Here is a 23,630-nt window from a genome sequence, read left to right as displayed (position 1 = left end):
GCAGCAGGGACGGTTTTAGATAGTGATCTCGACAATTAATGCCAGATTAAGCAAACCTGAAAACTGATCAACTGGACAAGAATGAAACGTAGAAAATCGTTTTGAATTGCCACCAACTTCATAGCAATATGTCAGCCTTCTGTGGCCAATGTTGCTTCCAGACATCATGACCAATTTCTTTTTTTATCTTTTCTTTTTTTTTTTTCTTTTTTTTTGGCAACAGAAAAATACAACACTATCAGACATAAATCAATGTGGGAGCACCCAATAAATAGAAATAAACATATATTACACCGTGTAATGTTAGTTTAATACAGTAAGTACATTAATCAACAGCGTTAGTGGTGTTTAAAAGTATTATTTTCTGTGCATCTATGCATGAGTTATGCCTGATTCTGATTAGGGTACTAACTCTATCAAGATGGCCGCCTCGGTGCTGCGCTCTCTCATAATTTGTGTACTATAAAAGCAGAGTTTACATCTAGCTTAATCATGTTTTTGCGAGAGAAAAGAGATAATGATGATGCAATGAAATTATATATTTATCTTTTAATGAGCTATTACATGACTTTTTTAGGTAATTTGTCTTTAAACTTGTTGAAGGTGATGCCCACCCTCTGTCAATCTGATGTGTTACCTGTTCCATAGTGATACATTTATGTGACCTGCAGGCAACACATTGACACAAAACTTGTTTTTAAAGGTCTAAAATGTCTGTTAAGTAGGTGTCTGTGGAAACATCCATTGTATCTGAAAGATGTTTTTTTTTTTTCCACATTGTAATATGTACTAATGCAGACCATAGAGAGTTAATAGCAATAGCATTTCCACTGAGGCATCTGTTGAATCAACAAGAAATTATTTACCATTTATGCTCTCAAGACACAGTGTCGAAAGTTAATCCCTCTCAAGGTCTGGGTGACTCTTAAGTCACTCTATCTGCAACTGCTCGGGAAAAAGAAAGTATTGTCACATGATGATTAGCTTCGCGGTAACATTTAGATGGCTGGATTGCTGCTAATCTGTAACTATGTAAATAAAAAATATTTCTGATTAGTACTTTAACTGGTAAAGTACACCGATTTGGCACACTGATTGTATTAATCATGTCCCTCCCTCTTTCCTTGTAACCTCCTCTAGAATAATAGAGTGCCAGGGACTGCCTTTGATCAGCGGGCAGAACTGTGACCCCTATGCCACTGTGTCACTCGTTGGACCTGCCAGGTAACTCTGAATGCTACACTTACACCAAAGAGAGCCGGGATGTCATAACAACAAACACACATACAAATGTGTTGTGATATTCTTTGCATGTTTTAGGCATGGAATTGTTGTTCACTCCTTTTATTTCCTCAAATGAACATTATGCAGTTTTTCCTGTCAGATAATTCAGTGAGTGGCACTAAGCTGTTAACATGGTTAATGCAAATGAATATTCCACTACTATCCCCATTAATATACAGCTGTTATTAATTAACACACATATCTCTTTCATTCAGTCAACCACTTTCTTGAAAAGGTCTCTGATCCTATATTTTTGCATATCCAAAACCTGCTTGCATCCAAGTCTTCACAATGTGTAAAACTAGGTGTGTTTCTCCTTCAGAAATGCAGGCCTTTCTTTTGTGCATGCATCTCCACCCCAGCCTTGCATACTGTTGGCTAGGCAATGCACAGAGCTGACTGTAAGCAGGCACAAAGCTGTGTGTTGAAAACAGCAGTTAAATCATTTCTGAATGTGATAACAATGTTCCTATAGCCCAAATAATATCGGCATATCCCATGTCTTTATTGAAAAATGCTGCATTTAAGGCCTAATTCAGAATATCCAAGCAGAATATGCTGCTTACTTGACTGGTGTCAAGTTCAAAATAATGTTCTCCATGTGGCCAAAAAATCAGTTATTGCAGGTTTAACAATAAAATGCGAAGTCAGTTCTGAAACGGGCTGAGCCAATGGAGGGTAGCTAAGAAGTACGTGATAGCTTTGATCCACTTTGCACCAAACTGTAGTCACTGAAGGAAACTGTGGCTAAGGCTATAATGATTTTAATCATCTAATCTCAGGAAAGCCTACAAAAGCTGTAACAAGCTTTCAGATCACAGAATAAAAAAAGACAGAATTTTTTAAATGTTCCTCAGTATGAATTTAGAAAAAAATGGCAGAATCTAAAAAGAGACGGCAGCTGTAAACAAAATAGTGGTTTTGCTGATGATCAGTAGGGAAATTTTTAAGTATCAGCGTTTCTGTAATGCGTCTCCTCAGGTCTGACCAAAAGAAAACGAAGGTAAAGAAGAAAACCAGCAACCCTCATTTTGAAGAGACCTTCTTCTTTGAGGTAAATTCTGAAATGTTATGCTGTCAAACCACATCATGGCTTTCAAATGGTCTGTTGGTTTCATTACTGTTACTTGTAAGAAAAACCTCACTGCTTGCATAAGTAAGCCTGCAAATAAGCCTTGACATGTTCATCCTCAGGTCACACGGTCCAGCAGCTACTCCAAAAAGTCTCATTTCCAAGTGGAAGAGGAAGACATTGAAAAACTTGAGATCAAGTAGGTTGTTTTTTTTTCTCTCGCCTCTTTGTTTCACTTTCTGTGAGTCCTCTCTCTCTCTCGCCCTCTTTCCCTCTCTTTGTCGTTTCCCCACTATCGTCTTGACAGAAGAAAAATAATTTCTTAACAACTTGAGGACAAAAAAAGTGAATTTAGATCTGGTGTGTTCTGACTACTGATAGAGAGCCTTGGTTTCTGGTTAAGGATATGTGGGGCTTCCATCACAGTGGACTCATAGCTCACTGGGTAAGACTAGACAGATTCAAAGGTAAACACACATGCATGGTTTTGAGGTTTGGATTTGAGGTGGTGTCATTGCACGGGTATTGTATTGACTTTCATGCACCAAGCAGGTAAGCACCACTCAGTAGTGACATTATTTAGTCTCTTTTTGTCATATTGGACTTGGGTGGTTATGTGTTTGTGCCGAACACACACAGCAACAAATAAATGTGTCTGGCTTGATGGACGTGTAGTTTGATGGTTTACATTCACAGATGAAATGCGTGTTTCAGTTCCCATCCTTTACCTTTGCAGAGTTGATTTGTGGAACAGTGAGAATCTGGCTCAGGATGTGTTTCTTGGGGAGACGCGGGTCCCATTCAAGATCCTGCGAGATAACCACATCCACAAAGCCTGGTAAGGACCGGCATTTAGTGTCCGCTATGAATGTAAACAAGTACAAATGTATTCTTGAGGTATGAACACATAATATGGTCTGAACTGATACAAACAGCATATTTCTGCTTTTTTTTTTTTTTCTTTTTCCCCCTCCTGTCACACGATTTACACAACTTGGTACGAACGTCAGAGCACTTCTCTCTGAGTCATACCTCAGTCAAGTCGAAACACAGACATTGTACACACACAGTGGTACAATCTGCTGAGCTCACTCTTTACTGTGGTGGTGGATCTCCAGTGTCCACTGAGGATAAACAGCAAAAAATCCATTTAGATATCAGAAAGAAAGTGTTTTATTTTCCCAAACCTCCATTTCTTTTTCCACTTGTCTTTTCCACCCGGACCATTAACTGTTCACAGCTTTTATTCAGACTCCATTTAGACTTTACAAAGTACAAATCATGCTTCGTTATTATCTGATTTAAGTCCTGTACATTATTATAATATATTGTTATTTTATGAGCATCTTAGCTTGTAACATAAACATGAGGAGTATGAATGACAGTCGAAAACAAACAGAAAAAATGAAGCAGTCTGGACATTTTCTAACAGCATCTGGGGTAGATTGTGCTTATGTCTGGTATAAATCTGAATATCCAAGGCCAAGGCTTTCATGTACTGCCATGGCTGAAAACGAAGAGGCCCATTTTAGATTTCCAGGGAAGATGGGAGACTAGAAGACCTCTGCAGCACACTGTTTCTTCAGTAGATCTTATGGGATTGTGGAAACATAAAGGGCACTGATGGAGAAAAATCCAGGATTTCTTCTTCTATCCTTGACAAATTCTGATGTGTTTGTTTCTTAATTAATGTGTCACATTGTTGGCAATGAACTGAACTGACACAGACACTGTCACTCTGATGTCATGGTCGAGTCACCTTCCTCTTTACCAGATACGTTCTCTACACTTGGCAGCTTGTTGCTCTTGGAGTCTTTCTGCTCAGGATCTCCGTCCGTCTTATTCATCAGGACACCTCGAGCTCTTAGGTTTTCCTTTCTGTTACACGGTGACTTGAAAAATCTTCCTTGATTTCTCACCGTTCAGCAGTTTTTCCATTGTGTGGGTGTTTCCTAGCTTTGCGTCAGTGTAGGTGATGTGGGATTATGCCAGATAGCAATCTGTTAGTACATGAGGGCTGTGAGTTGAGTGCGTGGGTGGCTTTTTGCATGGTGGCAGTACCTCATGTCCTGTGTTTATGCTGGAAGTCGTCCATGTTGCACACATAAGAACTATTCAGCTTCGTGAAATCAGTACAGGTGATCTGACTTGTTCAGAGAAACGTCTCTTTGCCCGTGTACCATGATTACACAGGCAGCTTATGGACAAACCCTCAGTATGTAGCTGCAGCTGTTGAAGCATTGCAGTTCAACTCTGCCATTAATGATTTTGTGTTTTGCTCCACCTGTTGGCTTTTAGAGAGACGTGCATGCACCAGAACTGTGAGCTATATTCTCTTGAACAAAGTTCGCTATTTGACAAATCCTTTGATTTTAAGCAGAAGTTATCCAGTTCACTGGGACTGTTAAAGCAGCTGGAAAAATAAGAAGCTAATAGCAAAGATGGCTGTCTGATTTTAAAGCATATACAGGAAGGATTTAATGCAGAAGGCTAAGGTTAAAGGCTCACTAAGACTCTCCGTTTGACAACATTTTGACTGATAGCTTTTTCTTGGGGGGGGAACCAAAATAAGCTTTGGGATCTTAAATCTCATGCACAAGTACTCTCCATTTTTCATTTAGCTGCCTTTCTTTGCCTGTAAGAACTGGTACAGTTTGTTTCTGAGGTGTTGAGCATACAGCAGGACCAGCCATCTGCCTCTGTTTTCTTAAGCAGGAGTAAACTTCAAATTATTTGGCTGATTATTCGCCTTGTGTAATGTTAGCTAGACTGTGTCCTGTTTTGTATGTCTTTGCTTTACCTAGTTTAATATTAGGCTCCATTTCTTAGGAGACTGGTTAATTATAACACTGAAGAGTATTTGTTTTTCCACACAGCTCAGTAAGATGGTGTCTCTCTTCCTGCGGTCTCACAGGTATCTCCTCCAGCCCAAAGGGAACGGCAGCAAGTCCAAGTCTGATGATTTGGGATCCTTGCGTTTGAAGCTGACCTACATAGAAGACACGGTGCTGCCATCTGCCTGCTACACACCACTCTGCAACCTGCTGCTCAAGTCCCCAGATGTGAAGGTAAGACAATGGTTCAGGGGACAGTAAGATGGAGGGAAAACCTGTTAAAGCGCTTACACAATTGTACATTTTCCTCTCTCTCTCTTTGCCTCCTTCAGCCCATCTCGGCGTCAGCAGCACACATCTTGGGGGACATCTACAGAGAGCGATATGAGGCTGTACTGCCCATGGTTCGACTGCTGCTCCACCACAATCGCTTTGTGCCTTTTGTCTCTGCTGTGGCGGCGCTAGAGCTGGACAACACTCAGTGAGTTCTCACACATGTATACCTACAGTACAGCACAGGGACACAGTGACATGTAGACATGTACACACATGCATACAGATAAATGCCATGGTCCATACTGTTAGTTCTCCTATGCATAAAGCCTTCAGTTCCTCTATTAATGTAACTAAAGCTAAATATGAAACAGGAACCAGCTCTGAAATATAATTTCACATTTGCATTTGAAGGAGGAGTCTGGTTAATCTACATGTCACCTTCATTTTCACTTTGGTAAACTTGTAAAGCCGTCTGCCGGTGCATAAACATGCATAAAATGTCATACCCAGATGCTGAAATTGAAGAAGGAATGATCCATTACTACAAAAATAATACGTCAATCAGAAAAACAGAGATTTTTTTCCTTTGAAAAACTGGGCTGGGCTGTCAAACCCTTCTTGCCAAAGCACAAAGAGTTCTTTCATAAGAATTATCCAAAACTATTAACAAAAACTATAATAACTGTGAAATGATCTTTTGTCAGAATACATGGTTAAAATGTTCATAATGTGTGACTGATGTTGGTGGAACATTTCTGTGTCCTTACAGGGAGGCTAACACTATATTCCGTGGCAACTCACTGGCAACACGCTGCATTGATGACATGATGAAGATTGTGGGAAAGAATTACCTGGCGGTTACCCTGAAGCCTGTAATAGATGAGGTATGAGTAACATGGACAGACATGCACATGCACACACACGCACACGCACACACACACACACATCCAGAATAGATGGCAGAGCGTGCCATGAGTCACTGAGGTCAGTATGGAAAACTCAACTTGAACAGCTGCCTTTCCGCTACGAAGAAGCAGATGTGCAGATGCAATTGGTTGGTTTGGAGTTCTTAAAGGGCTCTGCATCGACCATTTTTTCAAGAATATCCTCTAAATAGCTCACAGTCATGATATGATACACACAACACAAAGTCGTACACTTTGTCAGTTCCTCATTCATACATTAGTTCTGACCCTAATTGTTTTTGTTTTTTTCTGTCCAAAGATCTGTGACTCCAACAAAACATGTGAGATAGACCCTGTTAAACTAAAGGAAGGTGACAACGTGGAGGTCAACAAGGTAAATACACGCGTCTCATATGAATCCTTATAAACACATGAGCCTAACCTCCTTTGAAGGCCCCCTCAGGCTGATAGGGGGGGCTATCCTCTGCTGCTACATTAAATTTATACACAATTATATGTCATAAAATAACATTTCTTTCCATATTTTCTTTCACTGTGTCTTAAGCCGTTTTCACAAATGAACTGTGGATAATCTGAGGAGAATCATGTCCAGACATTGTCCAGAGTTGCCCTTTGACACATGTGACACGCAACAGGAAATTTTTTGTATCAGATGTGTTTTCAATTACTGGAATTTCTGTGTTGGTTGAGGCGAGGGTGGCCTCCGGGTAGGGTGTGCTGGAGGAGGACTCATCCATAATGATGACTATTTTTGTCTTATATCAGGACTATATGTATCTGCAAAAAGTTCAGGGTAGCAGTACACATGTAAATAGGACTTTCAATGGTCTTTACAATCAAGATATTGTTTTTCTCTCTTTATCAAATGGATGTAAAGTCATGTTTTTGTTCCCTCTGCAGGAGAACCTGCAGGGTTATGTCCAGAAAGTCTTTTCCTCCATTACCCAGTCCAGTTCCAGCTGTCCTCCACTTATGTGCGATGTCTTCAGGTCACTAAGACACTTGGCCTGCAAACGCTTCCCAGGTAAATTCTACAGCCTATATGAGAGGCTACCGTGGCATTTATACAGCCACTTGGCCTGAGGAAGGCTTTTACTATAGCTCTACATACAAGAATTATAATTATTCATGCTCAGAAAACAGCGATAGTTAAATGTCATCTCCTGTTGTTTTTCCGTCTTCTTTATAAGACTCCCTAATTTATTTGAATGAGCTTGTTTTGAATCAGTTGTTAGCTTGTTCTTTCTCTCTACAGTTGATCCACATGTTCAATACTCAGCCGTTAGCAGCTTCGTGTTCCTGCGCTTCTTTGCTGTCGCTGTTCTTTCTCCACACTCCTTCCAACTCCGTTCCCACCATCCTGTAAGTGCATGGCCCTGGAACAACAACTCACCGTTAAATTGATGTTCTGGAGAGCACAGTCACATGTGGCCCACACTGTTGTCATTGTACGTTGTCTTTGATTCCAGGATCCCGAGATTTCCCGCACACTCACACTGATCTCAAAAACAATCCAGACTCTGGGCAGCTGGGGTAGTTTGTCAAAAAAACTGGTAAGATAAACCGTAAAGATGAGAAAGTCTGACTAGCCAGTTGATAAAGGCATTTATGTGACTGATGAAACTATATTCTGGCCTGAATTAAGAATGCAGAATAGTGTTAAATACAGTCTACTGTCTGAAGTGTGTAACTGTCATCAAACATTATCAAATGCAGGATTTAATATCTGCGTCATGTTGATTTAAGTCTTTATTTTTTCTCTTTTGCAGTCTAGTTTCAAAGAAACCTACATGTATGACTTCTTCAAATCATTCCAGGAAGACAAATGTATCGAAAAAGTTAAAAAGGTATTTTTTTTCTAATATACTCAAAAGTCCATCGAGTGTCAACGTTTATGCATTTATTTATCATTTCAAATGGTTAGCGCTGGTGACATCGTCCATCCTTCTTTCCAGTTTCTTGATGAGATCTCCTCTAATGTAAGCAAGGAGTCCAGCGGGCTGGAGGACGCAGTGGTTCTCAAGGAAGGGTGAGTGTTCATTATGAGCGTGTCCAGGATCAGAATCAGGCGGCTGCTGCTTCTTTTACTGCTCATCTCTACAAAAATGTTGACATCTTTACGCACTGTAGACCTTATTGTTTCAGTGAGTTGATAGTTGTTGACATCAGAAACAAAGGCTAAAGAAAGCTTCAGCTACTTCAAAATAAAATGGAGTCTCAGTCTTGTGTGTGTGTGTTATAGGGAGGTACAGAAACGTGGCCAGGGGAGAAGACGCCTCGGCAAGAGAAACTTTAAGAAGAGATGGCTCAGAGTGACCAACAGGGAGCTCTCCTACCACAAACATAAAGGTGAGAACAGTTTCTATCATCTCTAACTCCAACACAAACATATTTTCATCAGGAGACAGCCACATGCTCTGCTTTCTATCACAGTATCATTCATAACCACCAGATGGAGCCAAAGTCAAGACTTTTCAGATGCAACTCATAGTGGAGGTGCCAGTTTGGTTGGGTTTCATGCCAAAAGTTCAGATGTTAGCAATGTTATATTGTATGTAAATGTCTCAAAGTGACCATCTAGATAGTTAACACTTGTGATGAGAGCAGAGCTTGTACCTCTTCTCTGCGTGATAGGTTTATGGACTGTGTCATTCCAAGAAAATGTGGGGTCACAAGTTGATAAAGTGTGTGTTAACCTTGTCCCGACCGATTGATGACATGAGTCAAGGTCGAGGTAAAGTATTATTCCACAAGATGTGTCATACACGTGTCGCTTAAACAAAGAAGTACACTGTACATACAAATGCTAATGTTTTAAGATATACAGTCTAAATGTACAATCTACACAGTCAAAATACCCACAACCAAGATTAGATTTGATAGTTTCTCAACATCATTTTGGTGGTGCATAAGGGTCTGACACATCACACATTGGTACATGTAACATTTCTGCATTAATATGTCTAAAAACAACAAGACCAATGTTGTGTATTTTGCTGAGCTGTGTACTTACATTACCCCAAATGTTTCCAACAGAACCCAGAGAAATCCAAAATTTCATTCAAACTAATGGTGTGTTTCACATGGTCGCCTGTCAATGAGCTCATATCCCGTTTAGCGCCTCTAGTTTCTGTAACTTCTGGGAAAACGTAGGAAACAGCAGATGATACATCAGATAGTGAGGAAGGAAGTTAGCGAACCATTTAGCTGGCCCCTCTGTTGTTTACTATAGTTTGTATGTCTCACTCGGGATGGAGCAAGATTATTCATTTTCTTCTGCAATGGTGGTTGTTTGACAATGGAGACAACAACTCCCATGATCCCACACTACTTTACAATATCAGCAAACTCCATCTTTTGTTAATGTTTGTTTAAGAGACCCATAGCAGAAGAAATTACTGTATTTCAACTTGCAAACAGACCCATAAGGCTTTTGAGACACTGCGGCTACAAGACCTCCAACAACCACGAAGGTTGACTAAGGGATCAGTATACTGAGTATCATTGTGTATTATGCTTGACATATTTTTAACATAACACTTCTGCTCTCCAGGGAAAGAGGCCCTCTGCATCATCAATGTCAAAAATATCCAGGCGGTGGAGAAACTGGATGAAAGTGCCTTTAACCGCAAAAATGTAAGCCAGTTCCCCACAGATGCTCAATCAACACTTGTTTGGCCCCTTTGTTACGAAAACGTCTGTTCCAGCCAGTTCCATGACTTAAAACTAACAAATACAGAAATGCTGTATTTGGTCGTCTCATGAGTATTTATTTAACCCCTGCTAAATGAGCGTTTACGGCGTGGATTTCAGTTTGGAGCTTGTTTGTCACACCTGGAAAACCTTAAACACATCATCTGGAAGCATTTCAGACATGGACGAGTTGTAATGTGAAGCACAATGGGCCCATGCAGGAAGATATATATATACAAAACAGATTCCCTCTTATTTCTGTCCGTGTCTATTGATTTCTGGGATTCACCAATGATTTCAGGGGTCCGAACCCACGGGGGCTGGGGGCCAAGTATACAAACTGATCTTCTGTCTTTCCAATCTGTGCTGCTCTCAATGTGCGACTTGCATCCTGCCCATTGGCCTGCAGGTGTGACTTGCATTGTGTCCACGGGCCGCCAAGTGAATTGTGCAAGATGCTTTGAACCTGTTAATACCTGCCAGCAGGTCTAGTCTCATTTTTGCTCTTCTCTTAGGTAAGAGAAAATTTTAAGAGAGCACTCTCACAGTTCACAAATTGGTTTTCCAGCCCCAGGAAACACGAGTTTTGAATTAGAAGTTTTAAAAATGCATAAAATAATGAAAATAAAGATGCATATAGCTGATTTTAGATGACTATGTTTCACAGTAAGTACAATGATTGGGTTATTAAATTAGTGGGCTAAAAAAATACTATTGGTCCCAATGAACACTATAAAAATCTTTGGGTGATATTGCGTGCATTCAGCCTCTGAAGAGCACGCATACTGCTCTTTGATGCTTTGGCCGTCCAGGCCTTATGCAGGGAAGACATTTTTAGAGATTAAACAGATCTATTTGATGAGACGGATGAATGGCAGCTGAGCCGTTTCATATCGCCGAGGGCAATGCTTTTAGACCTCCTCCAGTTCTCATCATGGAGCGCTTGACTTGGGCAATATGCTTTTTTTTTTTTTTGCTTCCATTTTCATGTCAAACCACTTTCTTAGGATTTTATTTCCTTACACTTGTCTTATTTTTTCTCTCAACAGCAAATTAAGGGGAAATATAAGACAAGTGTAAGAAAATGTTGCAGCGTGAGGCCCAATGAATCCCAAGTTGTTACAGGACAAATGTTATATGAATCACACATCTCAGGGCTGCTCTCATTGTAAGCATAGTTTGTTAGTCTTTTACCTGTAACTGTAGAAATCACCTGGATAATTGATAAGCTGTAACGCTGCTGTGCCTTGGCTCTCTGTTTCTGCTGTGCCAGATGTTTCAGGTGGTCCACTCTGAGAAGCCTCTGTATGTGCAAGCAGGAAACTGTGTAGAAGCCAGTGAGTGGATGGAGGTCTTGGGCCAGGTCAGTCGCTGCAACGAGGGGCGCCTGGCCACCTTCCATCCATCAAATTACACCAGTGGAGCCTGGCAGTGCTGCAAAAGCCAGAGTAACAATGCACCGGGCTGTAAGCCCTGCACAACGTGAGTCTTTGCCCACATCCTCACTACCACAAGGACACAAATTATATCCTCTAGAAATGATTGTTTTTGTGGAATGTGTTGCAATTCACAATAAACACTTTATTAAATAGCCCACTGCTGATTTGAAATTCTGCCACTAGTGGTAAATCTGACCAACCATGTAGAGCTGCGAGTCATGATAACAGGCATGTTGTGTAGAAAAAGATAGAAACTCTCTAAAATGGCAAAATACATGTATGTGGGTTGTTTTACAGCAGCTGTAAAGGACTCGTGTCTGTTGGCATAAACCGATCAGTTTTCCACGTGTTCATCAACATGCATGCACATGCACAGTACTGAAGCAACTTCTCCTTCAGTTTAAACATTTGACATATAGCCCTTTTCCACTGTAGGAACGTGTCCAGGAAGCTCTGTAGGAACCAAACTTCATTGGATAATTGTGTGATTACCGTGCTGTGCTAAAGCATGAAATAATCAGAAAATACCCCGCAGATGCTCATTACTGTAGAGACCAGCGTTTGGCCTTGCTGGGGCTTTTCAATCTACTTTTCCAGCTCTGTTTGATTACAGTGACCTCGGTAATTCAAAGCAGAATTACCAGTGCTCATCATTACATTGTGTTGGCCACTGAGGTATTAATCTGTGTTTATGCAGAAATTCTCCGAGATTATCACACTCGATGTCATTAAATTTAACAGATTAATCCTGAATGGAGATGTGAATATTCATATCAGGAAAACTGGGCTCCCAGTTCACTGTAATATATTCAAATATTTAATAACAAAATAACCTCAATCAGAGCTGGCATTGCTGCTGCTGAGGTCAACACAGATGACCGCAACAAACCTTGTCAGATGTAACAGATGTAATTATGGGAAAATTCACCTGTATTCCATTAACTGAGCTCTGCAAGACTTAGTCCACCTCATGTGTTGACCCTGTTCCTACTGCATGTTTTTAAAGCAGGTGTTTGACAGTGTTTCAAATCCTGAAATGTCCTGAAGATCATAAATGCGTCTCTGCAAACAGACGTCTTCCCAGATGTGTTTAAGGCAGCTGCTGTAAAACTCTTACTAAAGAAATCCAACCTAGCAACGTGCTAATTGGCTTATCAGCGTCAAAACAGGGTCAGAATTCATGCTTTAACTCGTAGCTTGTAGCTTGTATACTTCAGTGTCACATGAACAGATAGGACATTTGTGTGTCCGCCTCTTAGAGTTTGTAGAAATATTTTGTGGATGTGGAATTTAAATTTGTGCAGGAATAATTGCACACATGTACAAAATATTTACACAGCTACACATTCACAAAACTTTTTTTATTTTTTTATTTTACAAATTCACACACTCAGATATGTGCATACAATTTTTTTCACATGCACACAAAAGGTGATAAACAACTGTAGACTGCGAAATTATTATTATTACGTCATTTCACAAGCTCAGTACATGGAGCTCACAGGAGAAACATCTAGCAGCCAACAGCCAAATGAACGTTTTACGTCCTTCTCTCTGCTATTCACACCTGGATGAGATCTCCTTACGCTTTTGTCGTCTCCCGTTTCAGCAGCGTGCTGGCCAACCTGCAGCTGGACATCGACTGTGACCGGGAAACCGAGAGAATTTTCTCCCTCCTTTCATCAAACGATACCAAGCTCCAGAACATGGAGGGTGAGTGTTTGTTCATGAAGTAATGAGTCTGTTTATTAGCACAAGCACCATGTGATAATTCCACTTGTCGTCAGATGTCACAAAAACTGCCTCAGAATGCTGTTTGGTTCTTGGAGCAGTGCATCACTAGAAACCATTAGCTGTAATAGTGATTTATGCACAGTATGGGTATGTATTACCACATCTGTGACATGTGTTTTATGGCTTTCACTAAACTCCAGCATGATGGATTAGCAATGAAGTCATGAGTGTGCAGTAAAAGTGCCGACCTTCAGTTGTAAGCTTGCTTGAGGGTGTTCACATCTACGTATTCTGGGTAAGTCAAGTCCAGTCAATTTTATTTATTTAGCCAAATATCACAAATTTGCCTCGAGAGGCCTCTGTCCTTAGACCCTCAACTCTGAGCTCTTGTTTCTCTCACTGAAGTTTGTTTATTTGGATCCTTATCAGCTGCTGTATCATAACAGCTTCTTCTTGGAGTCCATGAAGGCAAAAAGTCAACAAAACAGTCAAGATGTGAAGTTGGTTGCATTACAGACCCATCTTATGTGAACATGTCCAATCGCATTTTTCTCCCTAAAACTGGGAAACAGTGTATGAAAATATACACATTTGGCCAATCAAAACAGGTCATATCTGCGGCCAGCACCGACAGAGGAGCAACACAACACAAATGTACGACTATCCTGATACAGAAGGAGCCGGTATACTCTGTCAGAAGTGCCTGTCGGAGGGTAGAAAAGTTTCAGAAACTCCGTCTGCCCACAAATTTCTCATGTTAGATTATTAGGGCTCGGTCCGTGTCCGATCATCTCTGTAACTTTGGGAAACCGACAATTTGGCATTCACACCCACTTGAGAAAGGATCCAGGGTTTCACTTCTCTCTCTCAGATCTCTTTCGCCATCCTTTACACAACAGGGGCTCTCCGTGAAACACGTAAGGAATGAAAAACAGTTCTCGACACACTTTATTGTTCACATGAACAACATGATGAACGCCTTCCCGGAGAGACGCTTCTGATTTCCAATGTGGTCAGACAACAGGTCTCACAAAGTAGCTCTGCTCCATTACAACCCAGGCCTGGAGCTGCACCGTGTAATGATGTGTTTCCTCTCTGCAGATGCATGTGCCAGCATGGCAGTGTACCAGGGCCCTCAGCGGGACCAGGAGGAGTACTCCAAGTTCACCATTCAGGAACCCAAAGAGACCTTTCAGACACTCAAACAGCTCCGAAACATCATGGAGGAACTTCAGAGGCAGCACAACATCAGGAGCGACACCACGGCGCAGTATGGGAGCCTGTAAGCCTGGACTGCTGTTACTGCATGTGTACTGTAAAACATACTGTATTGTTACAGGCACCCATCTTTGTCGTCCTCTCTGTTTCAGGGACAACCCCATAGTAGGGAAAACCTCTTAACCAGGGTGGGGCGGTGTGGCCCTGAAACTGCCACACCAGCAGATATCCGTACACCACAGAGAACTGGAAGGAGCCCGGGGAGTGGTCCCAGTGAGAGTGCCCACCGTGTGTCCAGGAGAAGAACGAACGATACACCCTGATCTCCAGACGTCATGAATCCACTACAGCAGTGACGGCCTGAGAGCAAGAACCAGGACGAGCTTGTGAGCTTTCCCAGGATCTCTCCTCGGTCCTCGAAATGAATGGACCTTTAGGTGTTGTTGTTTTCTTTGGCAGTGCGTTGCCTCACACACACACACACACACACCCCCCCTCCTCTGCATTGCGGGTCCCTTATAAAGAGACCGTTGTCCTTGTCTTAATTTATGTCCTCTCTTACATCCACAGCTGTGTGGAAAAGGCATCATGAGATGGTGTGTGAATAGGCTGCTAATTTTTTTATTCACCCAGTTTTATATCAACAGCTGTGATGATGATGATGCTCTCCCAGTCTTTTAAGGTTTAGCTCTGACATCTGTCTTTGGAGTTGATTGATAATCATCATCTTTCGGGAGGATCGACCTCTGTTTGTGCCCCTTTTCTCTTTCTCTACTCTTCGAGTGTCCTTGCTCTTCAGAACAAATGTGTATATATTTTCAGAGGACAGTTGAGTAGATGAAACCGATCTGCCTTACTTTGATGGATGTTTCTTTCACATTAAATGCTGAGGGAATAATGCAGAAGCACTTTAACTATTTGGAAGACTCCAAATGTAAATGATTGGATACTTGGTATCAGCTTTCCCCATTTTGATCAGTTACATGATCTTGAGTACGTTTGTGTTTCATTCCTGTACAGTTACATTTATAGCCTGTAGTAGATTTTAAGATATTTTTCTCGACCAAAGACAATTTCATAGGTTTGACTTGAAAAAAAAAAAAGGAATTAATGTATTTTGAATACAAATGTTTTAAAAATGGAGACAAATTCTATATATATATTTGGTTTCTGTTCATGTTTTTGCTAACATATCCTTTACGTTTTAGCAACTTAAGGCAAGCAGACCGCATGCGTTCAGTTTTGAATCCTGATAGCACATGATTGTGGTGTGGAGTTGTATTTCCCTGTGATTGTGAATCGTATCGGTACGGTGTACATCAGATCTGTGCTGTCATGTTGAGAGCATTGCAACATATCTGTAGTGGCTTATGTTAGAAACGATGGAGAGGAATCAATCGGAAAACAAATGGCATCCATAGATTAGTCCAGACAATCAGCCCACAGACACATCATGCCCTCTTTCTTTGCTTTTCCCTTTCAAACCATCAGCACTCCACAGCTCCAGGTGCTGTGCTTTAGAGGTTTTAGAGAGTTTATCTGAAATGTGGCTCCAAGTTTAAAGTTATGTTTTTAACTTCAGCTGTGAGTCACAGCGCTCCACTGCCTGAACAGTCAAGAAAAGGAAGATAATGATAATACATATTATTACACTTGGTGTGACTCATAACCTAACAATCATATCGTGCAGAAGTCGGGCTGCATCTGATCAATACAGTGATAGGAAGTAGTCTATAAGCTTTCAGACCTGTTTATAAATGCTTATCACAAGTCATCCGAGCTCAACGTGATGTCTTGAAATTCATTGTAGAGTCAGCTGAAATGCGAAACTGATACAAGCAACCAAATCCTCAAAGGTTTCATCTCTAACCAGCAAATTTTTTAACATTTTTACAGATTATTCTTCTGTCAGTGGATTTATTGATTAATCAACAAAATCATCTTTGCGCTGGAGAGAAAACGATGAACAATCAGACTTTGATTCAATCCTGGTTTTGTCTCTTTTTTTTTTTTTTTGTTGTTGTCATTTGCCCATTTGAACAATGAAGTGTTGAACAGATACAAAAGAAACTTGAATTTAATTTTAACAGCAAAAGTTGAACGTTTGATGCTGATAATACAGGGTGAACCGTGTATTTTTCTTTGCTTGTGGTTGTTGCAGAAGTTCTGTCTTTGGTCCATCATATATTTCTAACATGCATGTCTTGTGTATTTAACGATATATTTTTCTAGGAAAATGATTTTTTTATCCTTTTTTTTTTTTTTTTTTTTTTTTAACACTGATTAAATGTGTTGCTCTACCGGTACCGTACCTTGTTCTTCATCTGCGAAGCTTCCTTGAGGCTGTCCACCTTTGTCTGGTGCCCGAGTGTTCCCTTTACTGACTGTGTGTCGTTGTAGCTGCTGCCAAACCTTCACTTGTGGATAGCTGAGCGCAGTGTTAACTAAAGTGAATAATGCGTGTGATGTCCCACGAGCTGCAGCTGGCACTGGCTATGTTCACATGCAGGCTGGGAGTGAATGAACTGCTGAATGGGTTGATTTTAAGAAGCTGAGCATTGGGTGAGCTTTGCCTGTGCTTGTGGAAAGTTTTCAGTTGGACTAGGTTGAGAAAAATTACTCTGGACCAAGTTTCAACAACAATATGTGAATCTGAATCTTAACTAATCACGGCTTAAAGTTGTTGTTTTATATACTCTACAAGCTTGCATGTCAACTCCATTGCTATAGTTTTGATAAGAGCCAGTAAACGTGCGGTTGATGTCCTCTGGTAGTGTGCTCATTGTCATATGAAGGGGAACATGTTTGGGGTTTTTTATTTCCGCTCACTTGGTCACTGAATTCTGCTTTTTGTCTGCTTTTAATAAGGGAACTTTTCTCCATTTGTTTTCGTATGTCGGTACTAAAATAAAAACAGCCCTTGGGATGTGGATGAGACACACGCGGACCTGGTAGTGGTTGTTGAAGTGCATTAGGATAACAGTCTTCTGTGTCCAGTTTCATATCCAAATTTCTTGAACAGCTATGAACTAACATGTGCATAACATCAATCAAGGTAGTAGCCAGCTCACATATCTGATGTGTGTTTCAGAGCACGTCACATCGCTTACAGAAATGAGGAAAAAGTCCAGGTTCATGCAAGAACAGAGATTTATTTCAGCACCTGTAAATCCAGGTTTACTCTCAAAGCATGACAACAATATAGAAATTACTTTTCAACTAAAGCCAACTAAACCAAACGATGTTTCCATCCTGATGACCTCCCATCTGTTCTGTAGGAGTCTTAGCACACGACGCACAATAAAGAATCAGAGGATGTTTATCTGAAATCTAGAAGCTTCTTCCTGTCCAGTGCACGGTCAGTAATTACAGACAGCAGAGGGTTACTCACTTCTTCTGAATGTCTCCATACTGCTTGAGGACAATGTCTGTTCTTTTTTTATACACATTAAATATTTTATTTTCCATACGTGATCTTTTCTGTGTCCATTTGAAACAGTTTAGAATAAACACTTTGCCAATGCTTGCATGCAATACCAAGACGTTACTGCAGAATATTTGTCAGTTTTTTGAGCTTTATGTGTCATGTGAGAGGCTTCGTGAAAGTCACAAAGCTTTCGTGTGATGGTTTCTGTTCTGCACAATCTGGTTAGTTCTTTTCTGTAGTAGGATGTCAGAATTATCTTTGCCAGTAGTTGAAGTAAAGCTGATTCAAGTGATTTTAATTAAAAAGCACATTTATCCCCCTGTAACAGTTTGCATTTGTTATAAAGAACCGAGTGGTTTGGAAACAACTAAAGGGGTTCAGAAAAGCATTCAGTCATTGCTCAGATGAAATAAATCATGCTTCATATTAATGCAGCCTGCAGTGACTTCCAGACATAACGTCGTGCTTTTGCTCACATTAACCATTTTCCTCCCTGCTTTCCTCCTGAAAACAGCCCAGCGTGAATAGATTCAGAGCATCCCTGACCTGTTTTGAAAATGTGTTCTACTAAAAGATTTGTAAATGAATGAGCCCTTTTTTAACTTTTCCGTGAACTGCTTTAAAATAAACGTGCTGCACTCTAAGGCATAAAGCTGTGCATACATACACGTGATGCATAACATAAAGGAATCTTAGCAGCAGTATAGAGGTGAAATTGAAGTTCAATAACCAGCTGTGAAAATATTGGCCCAGGATTTTGCAACCCTTTAAGCTTTGTGTAGAATTAATTACACTTGTACCAAAAAGCAGTTCAGTTGTACTGATGTTTTGCCCACATGTCAGCAAGGTTTCCCTGGTAGCTAAGAAATAGACTTACATATGAACTCACAGATACTAAGCTGGGTTAGGTTATAAAAAAAATATATATCCCAGGCTTTGAATATCTGAATACGGGAACTGATGGACTGGACAATCAGAGGAGTAACCAAGAGGCCAATGGTAACAGACAGCCAGCACAGCAGCACAGTCACCCTGAGCACACCATCCCCACAGTGAAACACAGTGGTGACGGCATCATGCTGTGAAGATGCTTTTCATCAGCTGGCACCAGGAAACTGATCAGGACTGAGGTTATGATGGATGGAGCCGCATACAGAGCAACTCCAGAGGAAAACCTGTTTCAAACTGCAAGATAGTTGAGACTGGGGTGGAGGTTCACCTTCCAGCAGGACAGTGACCCCAAGCATACAGCCAGAGATACACTGGAATGATTTAATGCAGTGTTCATGTCTTAGAGAGGCCCAGTCAAAGCCCAGACCTCCATCTGATTGAGGATCTGTGGCGAGACTTCACATTCACTGACGGAGCTTGAGATATTTTACCAAGAACAATTGTAATATCTCATGCACCAATCAACTGGGTTCTGTAATTGCAGTGAAAGGTGGTTCTATAAAGTATTGGCTTGGGGGGGGGGGGGGGGGTGAATACTTGTGCAAGGGACTGTACATATAGCCTGATCCTACACTGGCAGGTTTTCTACATTCCTTGACTTTTGAGCTATTGTGATGGAAAACAGGATAGAAATTAAACAGGGGAAATGCATGTATACTCAATGAGAGCATACATTAGAGGGTCCTGGAGGAGGGAGTGGACGCTCAGTCTGTCATCACTTTGGATTGGATTGCCATGAAATTTGCCATCACGTTCATGTCCCCCTCAGGATGAATTGAAAACTTTGGTGACCCTTAACTTTTCTATCACCACCATCAGGTCAAAATTTGTTCAAAACTTTGCCTCATGAACAGCTTAGTGAACATTCCCAGCAGCCTCAGCTGTACTTTGTTAGTGCCAATTAGCAAATGTTAGCACACATTGAAGCAAAATGCTGAAGATAACATGATACTTACTGAGATGCAGCATATCAATATTGTCCTTATGAGCACATTAGCATGCTAGTATTAGCATTTAGTTTAATATGCTGCTGTGTCTGCAGCATCACAGCAGGTCTACTCACGCTGATTGACAGAGGTTTTGACAAGGAGTAAGTTAACTGTTAGCACTACAGCAGGAAACAGTTAGAGGTTTGTTGATGTTAGAAGAGGTGCTAACCCAGGTAATACAGCACAGTGTTGACATAAGGGTGGGATCCCTACAGTTTGACATCCATTATGGAGTGTAATGGATGGTTCATGGAAACTTCTCCATCCACAGAGATGACAGGTCGTCATGCAGAGGGTCAACCCTTATTCTGTTTTTATTTGATTTAATTTCAAAATAAGATGAAGATGGAAGTTGAGAGCAACACTCCTGGTCAGAGACAAAAGGCTGAGACATTTACCAGAGAACAGAGCAGACGTGGTCAAAGACAGGCAGGTTCAGCGTCAAGAGATCTAACAGTAAATGCTGGAGAGTCTTGCATGGAAACAAAGAACAGCCTGACCCTGAGTGAGTGTGAGAGAGCAGCTTAAATACTGGGCTGATTGGGAATGAATCTCAGGTGTGTGATCAGGTGAGTGGGCAGGTGGGCATGGCTGGCAGGGGGAGTGAGAGTGGAGAAGCTGTCAGCAGGTGAGATACTCAATATACTGTGACATAATGCTGTTTCAGTTTATTCTGTCCTCCCTGTAGTAGTCTGATCTTTGAATGCGTGTTTCTGTTTAAAAGGTGCGACACAATGAAGCTGCCTTGCCTTGAGGGAGACTCCCAGGTGAGATCCCACCATGTCAATAAGCACAACAGGCAGGATCTCTAGAAGCTGCAGGGTGCTGTCCCACTGTCGACCCCACACTCCATTCAGCTTCTACACAAGGAAAACACTCCTACAGCGATGCCATGTAGGAACAAAGAGGCTCGCTCTTATAACATTACGGCACTCCACTGTGGTTGGGTATTACATCTGTCAGCCTCTCTCTCCCAGCAGATTACTTTTGGTTATAGTTAGATAAACTATCTGGACTACACGGGATGGCCATGTTTAGAATAGATTTTTTAATGCTGTTATCTCAAGAACACGAGTTAATGTCATGATCTTATGTAATAGTTTTCTTGATAAATGATCTTGTTACCTTGAGAAATGGGCCTTTTGTTTTCTGAGGATAATGAGATAAATTAAGCCATTATCACGGGTAGAAAAAAGTCTTGTTATCTCGAGATAATGAAATAATTCACTTGTGACTTCAAGATAACGACATTATAAAAATAGCTGCAATTACAATTTTCTGAGCCTAGTGAGCCTGAAGGCAGTGGCAGCCGACGGGAGTGAGAGCAGCCCATTGAGGCCAGAGATGCCAGTTCAACTGTCAAGGTTTCCCAGCTGAATCTCAAGATGACATTAACAACCAGTCCATAAAGCAGAGGCAGCGGCCCATTGGTTCATTCAATGACAGTCTATAGCCTAATCACATGTGTTTCTTGGCCAGCCCCACCCTTCCTCCTCTTTCTCCTCTGTTTCTTCTGATGCTGTGGCTCAGGGCCAAACATCTGTAGAAGAAGGAGCGCGTCTTTGTCGATTGTCATGATTAATTAGCAAAAACTAAAGCAGGGGCTGCGGAGAGTTGGTGGCCAAAAGAAGTGAAAAATCTGGAAGTGAAAGCCAACAAAAGTGCAGAAATCAACAATATTGCTGCAGCGGTAGCTTCAGTATCCATGCGGACAGTCAGTATTCGCCATTATTAGAAGAAAGTAAGTGATTGGTCTGGGCTGAAGACAACAGGGCTGAATTTTTGTCTAGGTCCAGACCTGCTGTCTCCTGTTCAGTTTTTGTATTTTTAAACAAATCTAACACGTTAGTCACCAGCCGCTGGCCATCGCTTCATATTTACAGATGAAAGAGTGGTATTGAACTTCTCACCTAACGCTCTGCCAGAAAGAGAACAAGCCAAACTCCCAAAATGTCCATCTATCCCACTAAATGTCTGCAAGATCTGGTGAGCAGCATGATTTTTACAGAGCTGGAGGAAGAACAGTCACTCTGCACAATAAATAAACCATAACAAAGATGAACGACGGAGATTTATCACAACACATCTGAGCACTGAATGGCATGCATTAGTAGACTTTGGAGACTCTAACACATTGTATGGTGCATTACATGTAAGAGAAGGCTTGAAAAGCAATAGTTTAAAACAAGAATAACACTGAAGTTACATGAGGAAGCTCTTTTTTGTCTTTTTGGACTCAAAAGCAGACATGCAGACCGGAAAAAAATAGGAATTTATTGAATGTGCAACGAGGAAACTCGGAGCTGGAAAGTCATGGGAACAGCAGGTGAGACACGAGGTTCTGAGGTGGAGAGCAGTTCATAGATATGCTGGAGCGCACAGTGCTCAGGTGGTGAGAGCACTAGTAACTGGACAACAATAACACTAAGCAGCGGAAACAATCTGGCGACGAGTCTTCAGCAGCCCACAGTCTTTATACTGCGCTGACTGTGATGAGTCCCAGCTGAGGTGGAGCTCCCAGCCACCTGGATGACCACGCCCAGCCTCTGCCAAAAAAAGGAAACACAGGAAACACAGGCCCACACCTCTCCACAGCTCCAAGTTAAGTTTTCCAAACCACCACATTCCTTCTCTCTTCCAATATGTTGCTTTGTATGGTTAGTCTCTTCCTGTAGGTGTGTGTGTATGCCCCTTACTGCATAATCAGTGGACTCTTCGTAACTCAGACTTTCCAGTTTGAGTGAAACGTTTCAAATCAGCTACGTTTAACATTTGCAATTTCCACCTGTTGAAAAAGTGAGCATCCTCGAAGTGAAGTGCACAGAGTCTGCTGTCCACTCAGAGTCTGTAATTCATATCCCAAGCAGCATTTTGTTACTCCACACCACCAGCACCACCAGCACATCTCACTGACTGACTGTCAAGAAAGGAGGATCTTGTCAAGCCTATTTAACCTCATTTATGGCCTCCGTGTAATGTGCCTCATAGGGTCAAACTATCATCCAGCTATTTGAGATGTGTCTCATCTTAATTAATTTTTTTAACCTTTAAATTATGTTTTTTTCCTCTATCGGGTCCCTTATGTTTGTGCAAATACAAGCAGAGATGACAGTCATCTGAGTCATGTTTGAGCATTGTCAGCATTGGTGGTGTGGAAACGTCTCAGCCTTAAAACCACGAACAGTATTTTGACTTTCATACCCATTGTCAACCTCTTTATGGACTGCTGTGTTAGTCTGCAGAGTCTCAGTAGTGTCCCCTGACTCCCTCCGCAAAGAAAATGTTCCCCCAACATGTGAGGGACTCTGTTGAAATTCGACCTAAGCTTTGTAATTTCCTCTTATATATTTCACTGGAAGTCAGTTGCACTGAGGTGAATATACTGGAGCCAACCAGTCGGGCCTATATTGAGAAGTATGCAGCCATTTTTCTGTGGTCGATTATCACCCCCAACCCAAATTTTAATGTCACATGTGGAAGATTTGAAATGTTGTGACCTTGCTGTCGCACCCTGACTCTCCTCAGTTTTGTTAGGTTATGCCTTAAATTACTATAGTGGTTTGGACTCAAAATGCAGACCGGAGACAAGAGTTTGGAAAGAAAACAATTTATTAACAATAATAGTGAACAAAAAGCGCACTCAGTAGGAGTGGAAGAACAGCAAAAAACACACTCTCGTGGGTTGAGGCAGGAGAGACGCTAGACGTGGCTGGTAGGCAACGACAAATACTCTGGAATCTCATGGAAGAGGTCAGGATAATTTGGCGACAGGCAAAGCTGAGAGCCT

General features: G+C 41.3%; 1 protein-coding gene across 2 annotated transcripts in view; it reads left to right on the top strand.

The window, feature by feature from the left end:
• Positions 1 to 18,225, top strand: part of rasa2 (RAS p21 protein activator 2) — a 31,379-nt gene extending 13,154 nt beyond the window's left edge. The window contains exons 6-24 of one of the 2 annotated variants that reach the window (XM_076735949.1): positions 1,141 to 1,224; positions 2,266 to 2,338; positions 2,479 to 2,555; positions 3,093 to 3,194; positions 5,271 to 5,424; positions 5,523 to 5,671; positions 6,236 to 6,350; positions 6,691 to 6,765; positions 7,293 to 7,416; positions 7,648 to 7,754; positions 7,862 to 7,945; positions 8,162 to 8,239; positions 8,348 to 8,421; positions 8,635 to 8,741; positions 9,946 to 10,028; positions 11,359 to 11,567; positions 13,137 to 13,237; positions 14,360 to 14,540; positions 14,629 to 18,225. In XM_076735949.1, the coding sequence (XP_076592064.1) occupies positions 1,141 to 1,224; positions 2,266 to 2,338; positions 2,479 to 2,555; positions 3,093 to 3,194; positions 5,271 to 5,424; positions 5,523 to 5,671; positions 6,236 to 6,350; positions 6,691 to 6,765; positions 7,293 to 7,416; positions 7,648 to 7,754; positions 7,862 to 7,945; positions 8,162 to 8,239; positions 8,348 to 8,421; positions 8,635 to 8,741; positions 9,946 to 10,028; positions 11,359 to 11,567; positions 13,137 to 13,237; positions 14,360 to 14,540; positions 14,629 to 14,659 (2,008 nt within the window). In that variant the 3' untranslated portion in view covers positions 14,660 to 18,225. Of the gene's footprint in view, positions 1 to 1,140; positions 1,225 to 2,265; positions 2,339 to 2,478; positions 2,556 to 3,092; positions 3,195 to 5,270; positions 5,425 to 5,522; positions 5,672 to 6,235; positions 6,351 to 6,690; positions 6,766 to 7,292; positions 7,417 to 7,647; positions 7,755 to 7,861; positions 7,946 to 8,161; positions 8,240 to 8,347; positions 8,422 to 8,634; positions 8,742 to 9,945; positions 10,029 to 11,358; positions 11,568 to 13,133; positions 13,238 to 14,359; positions 14,541 to 14,628 lie in introns of both variants that reach the window. The other variant, XM_076735948.1, reaches the window with a different exon arrangement.
• The last annotated feature ends 5,405 nt before the right edge of the window (positions 18,226 to 23,630 follow it).

This window comes from Chaetodon auriga, chromosome 7 (assembly GCF_051107435.1).
Source record: "Chaetodon auriga isolate fChaAug3 chromosome 7, fChaAug3.hap1, whole genome shotgun sequence".
Taxonomy (NCBI): domain Eukaryota; kingdom Metazoa; phylum Chordata; class Actinopteri; order Chaetodontiformes; family Chaetodontidae; genus Chaetodon; species Chaetodon auriga.
Note: the sequence above shows the minus strand (reverse complement) of the source record. Positions and strands in the feature narration are given on the sequence as shown.